Source organism: Protopterus annectens, chromosome 10.part0, assembly GCF_019279795.1.
Source record: "Protopterus annectens isolate FY-2018-M chromosome 10.part0, PAN1.0, whole genome shotgun sequence".
In the NCBI taxonomy this organism is placed as follows: domain Eukaryota; kingdom Metazoa; phylum Chordata; order Ceratodontiformes; family Protopteridae; genus Protopterus; species Protopterus annectens.
Window position 1 is genome coordinate 1572083156 of NC_056744.1, and position 18565 is coordinate 1572101720.

The 18565-nt window shown below is 37.4% G+C and overlaps 1 protein-coding gene across 1 annotated transcript in view; it reads right to left on the bottom strand.

Annotated features, from left to right (window-relative positions):
* Positions 1-18360, bottom strand: part of LOC122813744 (serine protease 27-like) — a 248610-nt gene extending 230250 nt beyond the window's left edge. The window contains exon 1 of the mRNA XM_044086217.1: positions 18254-18360. Within this exon, the coding sequence (XP_043942152.1) occupies positions 18254-18296 (43 nt within the window). The 5' untranslated portion in view covers positions 18297-18360. The remainder of the gene's footprint in view (positions 1-18253) is intronic.
* Between the last annotated feature and the right edge of the window lie 205 nt (positions 18361-18565).

The following is an 18565-nucleotide window of genomic DNA, read 5'->3' on the forward strand; positions in this document are numbered from 1 at the left end:
CCCCCATAAACCCTGAGAACACTGCTGCCTATGCAGAACTTTCCCCAGAAATGCTATGTAAGCATGTTAATAGCTGCATAGAAGTAGCAATACCCACGAAGACGAGGTACAGAACTAACTCAAAAAACAAGATTATAAGCGATGTATAATGTTTGCAACTGGGAGTGTGTCAGCATGGTTTGTGATGTAAAATGCTTGCAACTAGGATTGTGTCGGTGTGGTTTGTTTTTATTTATATAAATGTATGATTGCTTATGTCATAAGTGATGATTTATTAAATATGTTTCTTGTTAAAAAAAAAGCCACCCTATTAATGATAAAAGTACTTTCAAACTATACAAATAACTCAAAAGTCAAAGTCTACCAAAGACAAATTTAACCTCCCAGGTCAGGGACAACTACAAGGCATACTTTAGCTGTGTCCACAACCTGAAAAGTGGTATACAATTGCGTGCAGAGCTCATTGCAAATGGAGCCACCTATACTGAGCAAGAATATATAGCAAACCTACTGGACAACAAATTCAGTTCCAACTTTACCCCTCTCTCCCCCTCAACCTTCCCTCAGAAAATCCCATCAAATATAACTCACCCTGCTATCACTAGGGGAACAGGACCTTAATGCTCTCTCTTAGGCCAAGAACACTGCATCAAAGGGTCCAGACAATATCCCAGAAAGCCTTCTAAATAGCATGAAAGATAACCTATCAGGCCCTCTGAAATTGCTGTTTAACTGTAGCCTCCAAACAAGCTTCGTGTGTCAAGAATGGAGGACATCAACAGTCATCCCTCTGCATAAAAGTGGCCCATCTACAGACCCTGGAAACTACAGACCCATAAATCTCACTAGTTTCATGCAAAGCCATGGAAAGAATTATCATGTAAATGATCAATAATAATACAGTAAACCTCCAGATACTGGACCCAACTCAATTTGGTTTCATCAAGGGCAGGTCATGCCTAGTCAACCTGATGGATTTCTTTGAGAAGGCCACCAAAGCAATGGATGAGGGCAAAATGGTTCGCACTGCCTACCTTGACCTAGCCAAGGCATCTGACACAATACCTCACTCGGGTATTGTTGGCAAATACAAGAGATTAGGTACAAACCATTATGTCACCCGGTGAATAGCCAACTGGCTCACAGACAGGACTCAAGAATTTAGAATTGGGGAGTCTAACGCTACAAAGAGGCCAGTCACAAATGGAGTCCCTCAGGGATCAGTCCTTGGACTGCTCCTTCTTGGTATTTACTTCTCTGGAGTCAATGTCAATATCAATGGCCTCTGGGTGACTAAATTTGCAGATGATTGCAAATTAGGAGCTGTCATTGATTTCCACACCAACACAAATGTTCTCCAGGAAGGCCTGACACAAACAACTTGTGTCAGAGCCATGAACTAAAATTAAATGCCAAGAAATGCAAAACAGTATCTTTTGGGAAGTCATCCACCCCTGGTAACTATCATATTGACTACACACCCCTTAGAGCTGACCCAGTAGTTAGGGACTTAGGGACACACATAGACAGTAATCGAGCCTTTGGCCATCTTGTGTCTACAGTAGTGAGAAAATAATTCTATGTTGTGCAACTCATAAACAAAAGTATAACATCTAGGTCCAAGGAAGTTATTGTTCCACTGTATTCCTCATTCATCAGACCTATCATTGAGGACAATACCCCATTTGGTATGTACCAAACCAGACAAATCCAACAATTGGAATGTCCGCAGAGCTTCTTCACTAAATGAAGACAGGATGTAAGTAACATGCCCTATGCAGGCTGCCTCAAGGCCCTATCTCTGTATTCTGTCTCCTACAGACTCTTGAGGGGAGTTCTATGCCTGGCATATAGAGCATTGTCAGACCCCACTCTGATGGATCTCCTTCATATCGGCAAAGCTAACAGCACCAGAATTACCCATTCTAAAGACTTAAACCTTGCCTGTGATATAATTCACTTGGACAACTGGATGGAGAACAGGAACTTTATCCCTGGTTTGGCACCTATATCTCTAATGGACACAGGCAGCCTGTAAATGGTTCATCTCCCAGGCCCCTACTTGTAAATGTTTCATCTACCAAGCCTCTGCTTACACTTATTAAGGATACCAGAACTTGTCAGAGATTTGGGACGCATGGTTAGGCTTAAAAAGGCCCTTGTGGTCATTAGCCTAGTAAACACCTATGACCCTATGAACCTGTAATGTCTGAATGATCAGATAATAAAACGAATTTGCATACATTAATTCAGCCATATTGGGCCTTCAAAGAACTGTCATTTATTGAAAGTTTACCAGTTAAAGGTGAGAAAGTTGTAATTCTATCACAAATAAGAAATCAAATGTTTCTAAAAATCCAGGAGTCTCTGCAAGGAATACTTAAATGCAAAGAAAGGGCAAAAAATACATTTTATCCTAATAATAACATAATTAAAGAAGATGGCCCAAAACTATTCATTGCTTGGAATGTATAGAAACCAGAATCAGAAAGAAAAACTGATATCTCATGAACTTCTAACATTACCTTAGCAAAAATTAGTAGATGACATAGTTTAACATAATAATCTTTGCTTTCTGTCATACATCGATTATTCCAAATATCCAGACATTGCACAATTGAAAACACTACAGTGTCTGTTGTGACAAATGTACTTAAGTCAACATTTACAGCACTTTAGAGCACAGCACAGGACTCCATACCTAGTACAGAAAGTGTTAATAGTACAGCAGCTTTCTTAACGTATAGTGATAAGCTACAGACCTGGCTGCCACGTGTCTCAGCAATGCTTTATACTTTCTTTGGATTCCAGTTACTCCCAGTTCCAGGTTCACCTCGTGTAAAGAATAAGCTTATGAGTCAATAGGGAAGACAAATGCACTCTTCCAGTCCATCCAGTGTAAATGAATCTGTGCTGCCCTACGTTTCATATTAATAACCTCCAAAAAAATTTTTCAAGCAAATCAATGAGTTCCTTAATATGGCTTACATGTTTGATTTTGATGGGCCTCGAAGATCTGCCAAATTTGAGTTCCACAGTATTTTTTTTTCTTTTTTCCCCCACTGGCTGGTTCTCAACTGTTCTGAAAAAAACAATGCATTAAATGCATTATGAAGTTCTCTGCAGTCTCACCATTCATTTTATTGTAATTTTTAGTGTTGATATTTATTTATTTATTTATTTATTTATTTATTTACTTTTTGGCATTTGTTTACTGGTAAAGTCCACTGAGCCGAAAGAACCCATTTTCAGTTGAGGCCCGGGGAGAAAAGCTCTGCAAAGCAGTTAGTATAACAGTACATAAAATTCAAAATGAATAGTACATATGTACATAGGGTACATACTAAACAAGTGATCATATTGTTATATCTTTATAGTAATAAAAGCAGTCATATAGAAATATTTACAAGGTAATGTAAGAGTACCAGCCAGCATAAATGGTATAGGGGAGAGTGGAATTGATTTATTGCCAAATAGTTAGGCATAAATAGATAGTAAGACAAGGATAGACAGTAAAGGAGATTAGAATAATCATATATGTTTATTAAATAGTGATGAAGGAAGTTAAGAAGAGGAGAGGATGTGAGGTCAGTGTGACTTAGGGTGTGGGGAATCAAGTTATACAAGAATGACAATTAAGACTTCTGCTTTGCCATTGGGCGGAGAGGCGTTGCTGCAGTGATTTTTTTGAAGGAGGAGATATTGCTGGAGGTGTGGATAGCTATTAGGAGTGAATTCCATAGATCGGCAATAAAGAAAGAGTAAAGTGTGTCACCTACTGGGAGTTATCATTTGTCCACTTGTAGAAGGAGTTCATTTTTGGATTTGAATGCCCTATTTGGGTGGTAGTGGTTTAAAACAGAAGAAAGTGCTGGGCAGTTTGAGGGTTTGTAAATGATTTTGTGTGCTATGATTAGTTGTAGATGGATTAAATAATGTGGAAGTTCGAGCCAATTAAGCGCTTGTAGGGAGATGCAGTGGTGGCAAGAGTGCTTTTCGTTGGTTGCAAACTTAGCAACCTTGTTGTAGCAGGACTCAAGTTTGGTTTTTAATGAAGACTGGATGCTGGTAAGGAGAGGAGCATCATACAGGAGAGAAGGAAGGAGAAAGGTTGAGACAACAGTATGATTAGTAGAGCAGTTAAGAAAGTATTTAAGTCTGTACTGGGTGTCTAGTTTTTGGTTTGTTTTTTTGATATTATTGTAGATGTCAAATGTCAGGTTTTCATCAAGAATAACTCCTAGTAATTTAGTGTGGGAGACAACCTCTATGGTGGTGTTATTTTGAGAATGAATGATGAAATATAACTTAACAGAGAGGTTTTTCTTAGGAGTAAATATTAGCAATTTGATTTTGTTAGGGTTTAAGGCTAGATGATTATTGGTCATCCACATTTCAGTGGCAGTAAAGGCATTCTGGGTTATTTGCAGAAGTTCTGTCAGTGATTTAGCAGAGCAAATAATGGCTGACTCGTTTGCATATTGTACAACAGATCCATTGTTAAGGATGGAATAGAAGTCATTTATAAAGATACTGAAAATAAGGGGTCCTAAGATGGAGCCTTGGGGAACACTTGTGGATGACTCAAGGAATGGAGAGAAAGAGTTGAGTCATCTAGTAGATTGTTGTCTGCCTGTTAGCGAACCAGTTTAGAGTTGGGGGGAGATACCATGGGTAGAGAGTTTACTGAGGAGTAGTGGGTGGGACACCATATCAAAAGCCTTTGAGAGGTCAAGAAAGACTGAGGATACAAATTTGTCTATGTTTCTAGCCTGATTGATTGTGTCCATAAAGGAAATAAGAAACCTCTTTGCTCTCTTATGCTCTAGCTTTTCTTATATCTTTAAATAATTTTATTTCTTTCTCTCCTTACTTCTGCCATTCTAAACTCTCTTTTCTTCTTCTCTTTTCAGTTGTTTTAATTCTTCTGGAAATATATTTACACTGGATAAGAAATCTCTAAGCTTTTTTTAAAGAATTTTTTTGGAATAGTTTATTTTCTGTTATATTTTCAGGTGTTACCATATAGAAGCAAGTGTAAGTAATAAACGCTTGAAGATGGATATAACCCCTTTACCACCAAATTATAAAGTTCTGATGCAAAAAGTGCATTGTTTTAACATTCCATTTTGTTGCTATAAAACATCACCCCCCCCCCCAAATTTTCTTGCAGATGAAAATACGTGTCATGGCATCATGAAAGACTGAACCCACAGTACCTCGCCACCTAAGTTAAAGTACAGGCTGCTGTATTACAATGTTAAATGCAATAGCATAAGTTTCTTATTTCCTATAAAGACAAGTTATAAACCAGGTCTTGCAGGTGGGGCACTTTACATTGGCAATGACCACATGACAGGATGTAGTAGTGAATTCACAATACAAGCAAGGCACTCTTCTACAGAAATAAGTTGTTCTTCCTTTCCTAGAATGCTTTACAGTTGCATTTAAATTATTTTCCAGTACCTACCATGAATATAATTTTGTGGGAGATGTTATAGAGAAAAAGCGAGTAAACAATAAAACTAACAAAAATCACATAAATTACTATCATCTTTTTTTTTTGCAAAAATCACTTGCAGCTTTAACACGATGAGTATATCTGGAAATTAATCTAATTACAAAACAAACATGCTTCAGAAAATGGTCAGTACATTTAATTTCTGTTGACACAGTCTCTGCCCATTTCCTGTTTCTGTCAAAAGTAAAACGCAACAGCCAGAACATCCCTTCCACTACAATATGCATGTAAAACTATGATGCCTTTTCTAGTTTTATACGTCAGACCAGCATTTTGTTCATTTACTTTCAAGGGCTATGTATTTTATTTCAGGTGTTTTATGTTATTTTTCCAAAAAAAGAGTTTTATCTCACAGGTATCACTGTTTACATATTGGAAATCAACTCTATCTGTGCCATGAGACTGAAATACTAAATACTGCATATTTTTCTTACTTTGTGGTGCCTTGTACTGCTTGAGACATGTTACTTTCACTTATTGCACCCCCCCCCCACCACTTTTCCAAACTCATTCCATCTAATTTTTGGAAGACTGACATCTTCCAGTGCAACTGTATTTTATGATATCCCACTGCTGATCTGTTTTATTTCATTGAGACTACTGCTATTAGATTTTTTTCTGCATCTTTATTGCACTGCAATATATACATTTTTAAAAGTGTTTTGACCTGTTTTGCAAGCTGTTCATGGTTCTAACTAAAAATCTGAAGCTGACATCTGTTGTATTTGAAAAAATATATATATTTGTGTGTGTGTGTGTGTGTGTGTGTGTGTGTGTGTGTGTGTGTGTGTGTGTGTGTGTGTGTGTGTGTGTATACATAATAATATGAACAGAAAGCATACCTCTCAAATGTCCCTATATTTACAGTATGCCCCTGATTTTTGATTTTGCCAAGTATTTTGTCTTGTCCCTTGTACAATTTTTGATATTCTGATAAATGATTAAGGATTTCCTTCATTTAATGATGCCAGACACTAACGTTTCACACTTCTCATTGTTCAGAAAGTGCATGTTGGTGCAAAAGTTGTTCTAATATTAACTTTTTTAAGTGAGTTAGAGCAAGATTTAAAAATTGTGCCTGACTTTGAGCCTTTGCTCCCCCTTGAATTATTGAGCAAATAAGTTGAAAAACTTATCAAAATGTAAACAGAGCATCTAGATTCAAAAGGTAGGTAAGTGGAAAAGTTTGAAGACATCAGGAAATAGCCCTTCTACTGTGCCAGTATTCATGCTTGCTAAACCTACGATTCAAACACTATTTACATTTTCTTGTTCAATGGACGTTCCTCTGTGTCTGTCCCAGGAACAGTGCATCCCTCATATCATCAATATGCTACTCTTCACTGACTCCATCACGTATTTCTTTCTGTGCATCTACCAATCCCTTTCTAATGGACTGCTTCTTCACTGTTTTGGTTCTCCCGCTTTTTAAACATTATGCATATATGCTTAGAGGCTGAAGACAAGGACCTGCAACCCACCTTTTCCTGCTAACTTCACCTCAATAGTTATACTGTGCTTCTTTTCACCTTTAAATACATGTGAAATACACTAACCTGCAGGATTCCAGTCATGCATTTGAGATAAATGAATATTTCTCTCACACCTCCCAGTTTCTCACCGTGGCATAGCTATGAGATGCTTTATAGTCTTTTGGGTAGCAGACCTGACATTTTTATCTCAATCTGTTGCTGTATGTATGTTTTGTTTCTCAGAACTTATTTTGCCTCTATAATTTTTGTGTTTTGCTTTTGCATATCTAGTGTAATTGCACAAATCATCTCTGAAAACTGGCAGTTTCGCCTCCTAGTATGCTGCCTACTTAAGGACAACTTCCAGTCTGCCAGTTTGTCTACTAATCAGTCAATAAATATCACTTCTAACAGGGCTTCTGTACTACCTGTGTCCTTACAGGCTACTGCCCCCAGAATTGATTATAGTAAATGGGGACTTAGGAGTGGGCTGCATTAATGTCTTCTCTTCTGCTATCTACACTTCCTTCTTCCTGTACACATTATATTACTATCTTATCGCTCTACAGCCTGCATACCATTTCCTACTTACATGTCTCTTGACCTGTGTGTCTCTTGACCTGTGCAACTCAGAATCTTGCTTTCTCACCCTGTACACACAAATCCACATCAGAATTCTACAATATCACTCCACAGCCTCTACTGTAGCTAAAATCCACATGTTTCTTGACCTGTACACATCAGAATTCTGTATTTCACTCAATATCCTCCAAAGCAGGTACTATTCACACATTTCTTAACCAGCACACATCGGAAACGTATATCATAATCATTACATGGCCTCCACACCAGCTACCACTCACATGTTTCTTGACTTGTACACATCACAGTTGCTTTATCACTTCATGGTCTCCACACCAATTTCATTAATGGCAGAATATAAACATCACTAGACAACAGCACAACAGTATTAATATCCATTTGTCTGATCACATACCTTCCTGTGCAAGCTATGAAGCTATAAACTGCCCCCAAAGTTGAAACCTAGCTTTTTAGGTAATTTTATATGGCTCATTTCTTGTTTCCTGTCAGTCATCATATTTGTCAGTTCACTGTTCTCCTATGACTTACTGCACCTAGCTGCAAGACCAGGACTTCTACACTTATAGGTTCATATGTTGGCACTAGGCTATTGTCCCTAGGGCCTATACAAGCCTAGCCATAACAATTTACTGGCTATTTCTTACCACAATATTTACTTCCAAACATTTTTATATATGTTATTACAGATGGTCATACTAAATATAAACATAAATTAAGAAAAGAACAATAAAACTTGTAATAAATGTGGCTTTATTCAAACATTGTATAATAGTGACCCCACAATACCTCCCCGCCACTAAATCAGTAGTTACGGCAAATAACACAACACACACAACAGGCTGTAAAAGCACACAGTGGACCTGAACATGATAATGAGGGTGTGAAAGCAAAGCAAAGTAGAAAAAAATGTGCATATGTACATTAAGAAATGAGCAAAGGGTTAAGAGATATTCAGTAATTGGCTACTTAGCACCATTAGTCAGGACTGGAATTAAGCTATCTCTTATCATTCTGCGATTATCATAACTACATCTGCCTTGGAAAAAGAAGCACTGCACAAAAAACAAACAAAAAAACAACAACATTGTGTTGCATTTACTGTCAGCTTCCATGGTGGTAGTGGTGCTGCAGTAGCATTGTTGCCTCACAGCAAGACATTGCCGCGTTCGATTCTCAGCTAGAACGTCTTCTGTGTGGAGGCATGCGTGAATGGGCGTGCCTTCGTTGAAGGTTGTGCATCAGGGCTGGTAACTCGGCACGTAAAAATCCACTACCAAACATTAGCGGACCAGAGTTCCGCTGTGGCGACCCCTAACCGGGATAAGCCGAAAGAAACAACAAGTTTGCAACATTCACCTGGTTTAATGGGGTTTTTTTTTCGTTTTTTGCTGCAAATGTTAACCCCATACACTAGCTGTTAACCCTCCCTTCCAAAATTCTAGCTGTTCATTGTATTGCTAAAAATATTTACAGAATTTTGACCTCAGGACTACTTTCAGGGTTTTTCAGTGTCAAAGTGTAAGTTGCATTAGCCTAGTTATCTCGTCACAGGAGCAGGACATGTTAAATCATGCAAGAACATGAAGGCCACAGGACTCATGTTTAATATCTATTAAACACTCTGGTTCTCTAAATGTGTGAAAACTCTTATGCCAGCAATATGATGAAGTTAATTTCAGACTAAAAAAAAAAAAAACATAATGCAAAGATTTTCATACTATAGTGGAGACATGAGCTAGTAGAAAAAAAAAGTGAGAAGTGCATAAAATGGATATGAACAATAAGGAAAGCCAGATTAAACTAAGTGAATGTAATAAAATAAAAAAAAATAAAGAAGGAAGGGGTAAAAGAGGAAAAATACAGTTATACATTAACACTGTGAAGATAATGACAATTAATACAAATGTACAAAGTAAAGGAAGACTGCTAAAAGGAGAGACCAAGGAGAAGAGAGACCATGAGAAAAAAAAATGACACATGGAGAAAGTTTTATTTATTGCTATTGCTGGTCAGGGTAGTCTGTCTGGGATGTGGCGGTCGCTTTTCAGAGGAGGCCTGGGAAGAAAAATTCTGGTTATAGAACAGGCAATTTTATAAAATAGAGAAAAATGTAAAACGTAAACTTACAATAAGGACATACAATAACTGAAAGGCAGCTACCTCTACAGTCAGTAAAATGTAGGCATTACATATTAATACAAGACAAATTGGCATATACAATGAAGTTTAAAATGTCAATTACAATTTTACATTTACGGGTAGGAGAAATAAAAGAGGGAAGGTACTGGAGATAGGAGTAAAAAACAGAGAGGATGTGACAGGAGTAGAAAGCAGAGATTAGTTGAGGAAAGGTGAGTAGTATGGATATTTGTTAGGTAATATACAGAAAAAGACAGTAAGCTGGAGTGAAGCTGGATTAATTGTAGAAGGTAGTGAGTATGAGCTGGAATTTTTCTGGAGGCAAAAACTTGTTAGGGGGATGTAGACACAGTAGAAAATAATCAAATAAAGACTGACAAAGAGTGAATAATAAATGTGTCTGGGAGGCAAAAAAGATAACAAGGCTACGGTGAAAAGGCAATGGCAAAATATGAAAAAAAAAGAAGATGAAAGGTGAAATTTGATGAATTCAGACAAAGAGTGAAAGGTGTGTGTGCAGACTGATAGAATAATAGAATGAAAAAAATGTAGAGAAGGAAAAGACATATTGAGAGAAAGGAATAAACATAAAAATGGGAAAGAAGTAAAAGATAAAACAGGGAAAGTGAAAAGGAACAGAGGAACATGGAGCACAGACTCTGACTTCAGATATAGATATCTTAATCCATAAGTTTTGACATTTCTTAGTGGAAGACTCCCAAAGTGCTTCTGACATCTCTCTAGACATGTTTCATCCAGCTTTTTGTGCCTTGTGATTCAGTCGCACCTTGAACTCATAGACAGCAAAGTTCATTGTACAGCAACCCATATAGAAAAACAATGTCCCAAAACATAGAAAAGACCTTGCCAGACTATAGAGAAGCCCAGGAGCTGGATATCTGAGATTAATCAAGGTCTGCCCCTTCAAAACATTAATAAATAATGGTAACAGAACATGGGATGGAAGAAGGTTGTAGAGACTAGGCAAGTTTAAGTTAGAAAAGTAGGAACAGAAGATATAGACAGGATCACTTCGCATGCCTCTCAACTCTCTAGATTTTCGCAGAATGTCCAGATTTTGCCTCATATTTTTGATCTATTCCTCATACATTGTGTGGTTTTCTGGCAAAATCACTGGCATGATCTAAGTATTGAAGTCAGTAAATAATGACATGCATTTGAGTTTCAGACTTCAAATCACTCAGAACATGTATGTTAGCACAAACCCTGTTACTCTAGCAAATTTCTAAGTTTATAACAGTAATATTAAAAATCTGTCCCTATTTTTGAGCTTTTGTCTCCCCATTTTATCAGGCTTTGTCCAAATTGCTTGCACTAATAGGTTAAGAGGTATGCTGCCAGTAACCCAGAGTGCTCAGTGTAGTACATGTCAGTAAGAGACAAATTTAATGGCATGCTACCTGCACAGCTAGGGCATTTGAGCTGTTTTATTTGTTATGTATTTTTTTAAATAGGTTAAGATCCACTATGTGCAACTGCCTCTTTATAAATATGTGAGCTAGGACCTTTAAAGTGGTTAAACAACTTGCTTGGATTATCACGGTATGCATCTGAGAGATAAGTTAAACAAAGCCAGGTCTACAGGAAGAATCTTGTTACAGCTCATAGCCCTAACTGCCCACAGAGCACTAACAGTTTGTAGCAGTGGTGAGTTAGCTGTGGCATAGATCACTGCTTCACCCTCGCTTTCTCATGACTCATGACTAGGCCTCTCTAGCTTACTTTTTCTTTCTTCCTGTTTGATTCAGGAAAGGAATTTTGCTAGTGACAGCTTGTTGTTGTATCTTTCGGCTTTTCTCGGTTAGGGGTCACCACAGCGGAACTCCGGTCCGCTAATGATTGGCAGTACATTTTTACGTGCCGAGTTGCCAGCTCTGACGCACAACCTTCAACGAAGGTAAGCCCATTCACACATGTCTCCACACAGAAGAAGCTTTAGCTGAGAATCAAACAGGACAACGTCTTCCTGTGAGTTGACAACGCTACCACAGCACCACCACCGTAGTAATTTCAAAACACATAACTGTGGGCTCTGGAATTATGAAAAAATAATTAGAAAACAAAGAACAGTGAATGTTGAACATCACTGTTCTCCTTTAAAGTTGTTTTCTTTTTAGGTTGCAAGCCTGCCTCTATCCCCCCCCAGTGGGGAGTCTAGCCTCCAACACCCCCTGGACTCTGAGATTGCCATACCTCAGAGAAAAGAAATACTCCGAGAAATGGCAATCTCACATTTAGTATATATATATATATATATATATATATATATATATATATATATATATTTAGTATACGTTCTAAATGTATATTTACTGACTGCTCCCCTCTCCTCTATGCTCTCTACTAATCTGCTGTTTAAATATTTCTTTTTCTTTTTTATTGTCCCTAACTTTGTCAAATTTGCCTCCTTCCCTTGCTGTCTATTTTCTCTCTTACATTTCAACTCACTTGATTACTGTTTTTGCAATTGTGCTTACATTCTTTAAGTAAATTGTGCATTTTTTTTCTCATCAAAATTTGGTTTACTTTGATGTATATATTGTGCTAACCTTATTGTATTGTTTTGTACTCTGTTTCTGGGTCTTTCCCCCCCGGGACTCCGCTGAAAATGGGCTATCACCCAGTTGGACTATCCCAATTAACAAAGGTAAATAAATAAATCCATATTTTTGCTCATTCAGTCTCAATATTCTGGGGCTCAGACTAAAGAATCTCAGAATATCAAATGTTTACTTGCTGGGGGTTGACCCTGCACAACAGGGCACCCATTATTGTACTGAAGTGGTAAAGAGCACTGTGACCAGGAAGTTCATAATATACATATGCGTCCGATAAGGCACAAAAACTGGGTACTTCTTTGGAAGTTGAGGACCAAGTTGGAAAAATAAGAATTTAAATGAGACTGGGGGTGGTGTGTACTAATTCTGAAACTGGCGTATCTCAAAGTGTTCCACTAATCTGATGTATATGTAAGTATATGTACAGTAGTATATGTAAGTATGACGTGTGTGGGTGCACATGTCGAGGGTTGCTGGTGAACAAAAATGGCTTAAATATGTAAGCAAGTTTCAGAATTTGTGGATTTTTTCAGAATTTGTGGTTTCTTGTCTGAATATCATTGTAATGTTTTTGAGCTATCGGTTCTCACAGTATTGTGATTTGCAGTTTCAACAGGGAGACCCAAAAAAGGATGCTAGGTAAGAATGTCATCTTTAAACATCTTAAATATGTGACCCTTGTAATAAAAGAAAGACTGTTTTCTTTATGGGAACATACGTGCACCATAAATCTGATGAGGAAGATCTGAAAGGGAAGCAAACAGAATCATTCCACTGAGACAGACAGATAGTGGTGGTGAATTACATGAGTAGAAAATGCCCTCTTCCTCTAGACGGAGCAGACTTTCTGGAAATCGAGTGACAGTGAAAGAGTGTGGAAAGAATTCGTCAAGAAGTGCATGAAGACAATGAAGACAGAAAACAGCACATTGAGATAAAGAGGGGGGGGGGGACAGATCCTTTAGTTAAAATGAGTGGCCTGAAGATTCAACTAGCTAAGGCATGTAAGTATATTATTTTTTCACTAGTGTATGGTTGAAAATGCAAATGGTGAAAGGTCCATGTATGTCTTCAAATGCAGGCAATGGAGCATAAGGGAATATATTGCTGTATCAGAGCCTTCACAGAGTAGCCTATTCATAAATATTATAGTAAGAATTTGTTTTCATCTTGTTCCTTTCTGTTTTAGCTCCTATGTTTTCCTGACTGAGACAGGACACTTAGTGCACTAAGTCTGGACAGGGCAGTGATTGTTGCTGTTCGCCCTTTGACTTCACAAGAGAAAGTGTTTATTATCTTTCCATTTCTTCAGTACTGTGTAATCCAGATTTGCCATTTCTGCATAGACTCCTAGTATCCAGAACATAAGGGGCACTAAGCAGGTCACTAAACTTTCTTATGCTCCTTAAGAAAAAGGGTCCTGGATTAAAGTTATAGAAGCTGCATCTAAATGTCAACCGTTTCTCTATTACTCAACTGTACCATGTGGATGGTGAACACTGGATGCTGAGTATACCAGCTATCAATCATGGTTCCTTCCATAAGGGGAAAATGTTAGGCCATTTTTTCATTGTATTAGCCTGTTCAGTCCTGAGTAAGGTTATGGTAGATATGCGCCTAAGGCTGCGGTGATGTGGAAGAATTCTCCCAAAGTGCTGTCTAGTGCATGCTATGCATGGAATTTGAAGTGCTTTGCTATCTCTGTTTTTGTCTGTCTGTCCATCTAATTCATTATTTTTCAGGTAGAAGAAGGCATACACTAAGTACCAGTCGAACAAGTACTGCTTACCAGAGAGTAAGCCTTCCTTCATCCTTACATTCTATCTACTTTAGTATAGTAACGTCAAAGTCATAGGACAACAGTGAATACAATGCAAAAGATAACCTCCTTTATCACACCCTTTGAGTCCCAAGACATGACAGTACTGGTTTTTAAAGTTATTGCACTTTGTTGTCAGTTCCTTAGAATTATAAGACCACAATTATTCCACTTGTATGCCATGTTTCTCTTTTGTACCATTAAAATAAAAGTTGGACTTGGTCACCAAACTAAGAGCTCTGATAGAAATATTCTGAATGTGACTTATCCGGCATTAAATGTGACTGGTCCAGCATAGAACCCTGTGGCAATTTGCCATCTGCTGATTTCCCCTGATATTTACCCAATAACAAATACCCTGTATATCAGACCAGACAACCAGATTCCAGTATATATTGCCATTTAGTGCTACACTTGTTGCTCCTAGCCTCCTTCAACATAGCAACACACAGCTTGCTGAACTCTGGCTGCATCATATTCAGCAGGTTCCTCTTGATGTCCTCAATGATGGTTCAGTCATAGAAATTAATCAAGCAAGACTGTCAATAAAACGTTCACTGCATGAAATCCTGCTGAATACCACCAGCCAGAAAAAAAACAACATTTAAGATATCCACCAAGCGCCCAAACCAAAGCCTTTCCATGATTGCCCCTGGAATAAAAGTGACATTTAAAGCATGTGTAATAAGCTGATTCCTACCAAGCTCTGTGAGTTTAGCAGCAAAGTCCTGGTGTCAGCCTCCCATTCCATGGATGGTGTTATATGCCATTTCCAAATTAAAGATTATAGAGTTCTGCCAATGATTTACCAAGTACCATGGCACCTCTCTCTTGGGGGGACTCCCAACTTCTGTCTTTTCCTGTTCCCCACTTACTTTTATATGCTTCTCCATCCATTATTCTATCTTGTCATACTGACATATTCACATAGTGTTTGTCTTAAGTAAAGACATGTAAACTGCATGTTGTACTTTTGCTGATCCACAGAATTTTACATCCATCTCTTTGCAATAAAATCTCTCAATCATTTCTAAACTCCTCAGCCCACTTTCCAGCTCACCCCCTATCCTCCAGAAGCAAAAGCTTTCCTGTAGTGCTACCTTGCTGTGTTAGCACAAACTTACTGCTTTATTTGTGGCATCAGCATAGGCTTGTCAGTCTCTCCCAACTTTATACTCTTCTATAGATCTTTTTTTCGTCCACTAACATTAAAACATCCATTAATCCATTTTAGCATGACAGCTGAATGATGATAAATCTAAAAAGTAAATAATTATGAATTTCCAGGTATGATAAGTGCATATAGCAGATAAATTGTGGCAAAGTGTTTGCTGTCAGATTTTAAAGTAGGACAGACAGATGCTGTGAGAAACATGGCCAAAAGATAAGTGTCTTTAAACACCAGTGTAGAGAGGGTTCATTTAACAGACAATTTTCAAAGATATTTATTTTTTAGTGTATGAAAGCCAGGTTTATGTGTTTCATGGCATGGTTTTCGGCAGGTGACAATATCCCTCTTATTGAAATTATAAAATACACATGGTTAATAAGAAACACATACATTTGATAAGTATTAGCAATGAAGATTCATTAAACCTTTGGTTAAGAAGAAGAGATAAAATGTGATTAAACTTGAAGACTACTTGCAGCAAAAGTTAAATATTTTACCGTGTGTCATTTGTTAAATCAATTTTATAAATGGGACAGTTTAAAACACCAGTCGAGCCCAATAGTGAAAAAAATGCCTTTTACTAGAGCTAGAAAGAAGAACTTTGTAAAATATGACTACTAAAATTGTTATCAAAACTGAACATTTAATGATGTGTTCATACTTCTGGACAAAACGTTTTGCCAGTTTTAGTCATTGATAACTATATAAGGCCAAATAGGCCCAGATGTCCCGTTTTGGTAGCAGAACTTAAAGCCTTGTCATTTAGCATAGTAGCACAACCTGAGAGAAATGAATTCACATTGTTCTACTTTGTATACAAGTACCTTCCATTGTTCGTGTTATTCATCTACACGTTCAATTCTATTCACAGGGTTAGTCTGAGAGAACAAAGGCCCTTGTAGAGAGGAGACCCAGCATAGACATTCTACAATTACAGATGTGTATACAAAAATACAATAGTTGGAAAGGCTTTGGGACATGAAATAGCACATTTGCTCAGAAATGACACATAGGTAACACATCATAGATTAAATATACGTCCACCACGATAATAAGAAATAAAATGTTTGCTATATAGCATTCATTCTCCTACAAAATTTTGTCTTAAAAGATTTACTGCAGATATGGCACACCAGTGCCTCAAACAATCTCACAATCAAGTCAGATGATACCATTTATAAAATAAAAATATTCTAAGCTCTGCATTTCTTGTGCAAGTAAAGGGTTATTCTTAAATAATACAATATAATTTGAGTTGATTTTTCTTGATCATGTATATACTTCAGATGTTATAACATTAGACAGTTTTAATAGACTGTAATCATTATTGGGTACTTCCACACCAAAAACGTTTCCAGACTACACAGTACAAATGTCTCTGACCGTCATATAGGTTTACAGCATAACGCATGCTCATTTGAGTCAGGTAGGGAAGAAAATCAATTTAATGGTGAAAGTTTCAATTTACAAAGCAAAACAAAGGTAGATGGATAGATAGATAGATAGATAGATAGATAGATAGATAGATAGATAGATAGATAGATAGATAGATAGATAGATATGGGAGCTTTCTATATATCTTAACGTTTGTAATACTGAATTTCTGAATGCTGGCACACATGATCAAATTTTCATATGGCTGCAGAATGCCAGCATTATTTTGTGGGGTGTTGCAGCACAGTGTAGAGTGTGAATTTGCTCTTTCCCCAATGCTGTGCAATCTTGCATTTTTATATATAATTAGCAGGGGCTGAAAGGACTCAGCCTCCCCACATACAAGGGGACTAGAAAAAACATTGTTTTATGATATTTTCAATTACAATTTTTTTGAAGTTCAGAATTTTTTTTCAAGTACTGTACATACACACACATCTATATCTATATCTATATATAGCCATTTCACTATATAAAATGCAAACACACACACACACACACAAACACACACACACACACAAACACACACAGACACACACACACACAAACACAAACACACACACACACACACACAAAAACACACACACACACACACACACACAAACACACACAGACACGCACACACGCACACACGCACACACATGCACACGCACACACACACACACACACACACACACACACACACACACACACACACACACACACACACACACACTATTTTCATCTTTATTACTGATAATAATGGCATTAAAATAGTTAAGTTTGAAACACACAAATACCAAAACAATTTCTTTACTAACATTTATGGTAGAGATTTGAATATGTAGTTTTTGTACAGTACCAGTAGAATAACACCAAAATGCCACATTTGTACAACTAGAAATGCTGCACTTTTGTGTCACTGGATCTACTGGCTTCTGTAGAGTTTTATCATTCAGACAGCTGAATGATACTTTGTTCCTCAGTTTTCTGACAACTACCTCAGGTGATAAAGTAACAAGCTGTAAATAAACTGCAGCCAGGAGGCCCAGGTTTGAGAATTGTTTGTGGTCACTGCTGGAAACAGCCAGTTGCTCCTTATTATGTTTTACAGAGTTAACAAAGGAGACAAAATTCTTCACAGACCTCACGATGGCCTTGTTCACTTATAGTCTTTTCACCTTCTTAATATTTGGCTGTGCCCCATACCTAATGTTATCTAGTTCAGTGGAAACACAGAATGCTCTTCCTAAAAGTCTCCTTAAGCGACAGCAAACCAAGATTTTTTTCAGTTTAAGAAGCATGCAGTTTCACAGCATGCTGCTCTACACTAAATAGTTGGGATGCACAGATTAATCCTGTAAGAAATAAATTTAACATATGCTTTTCATAAATCAGTTTTGAAAATAAAACCCATCCTCATATAAAACATATTTTTTTGAGGATCATAAGTAAAAGTTCTCCCTTGTTCATTATGACTGCCTCTGGCTAAAATGAAAACATGATTCTCTTTGTCTGGAAAAAATAATCACTTACCCAATATAAACGCAAAAATTCCAAGTAGTTTGTGATAAATCATGTTTGCAAATTTTACAGACTGAAGCTGTACCGATTCTTGTTTTTCCTTGAAATCCTGCCCAACAGGTGTGCACAAACACATTGAGAGAGCTGGAACTAAATGGAGAGTATATGTTGCATGACTTAGTTATGTATGATGACAATCGGATTACAGGTAAAGGGCTATGAAGGAAGAAGGAAGTACTTTTCAGCTGTGGCTATTGGAATGTTACGCCAGTCTTTATGGTAACAGAGAAAAGCAGGGAAGATTATAGTTACCCAGTCAAGAGT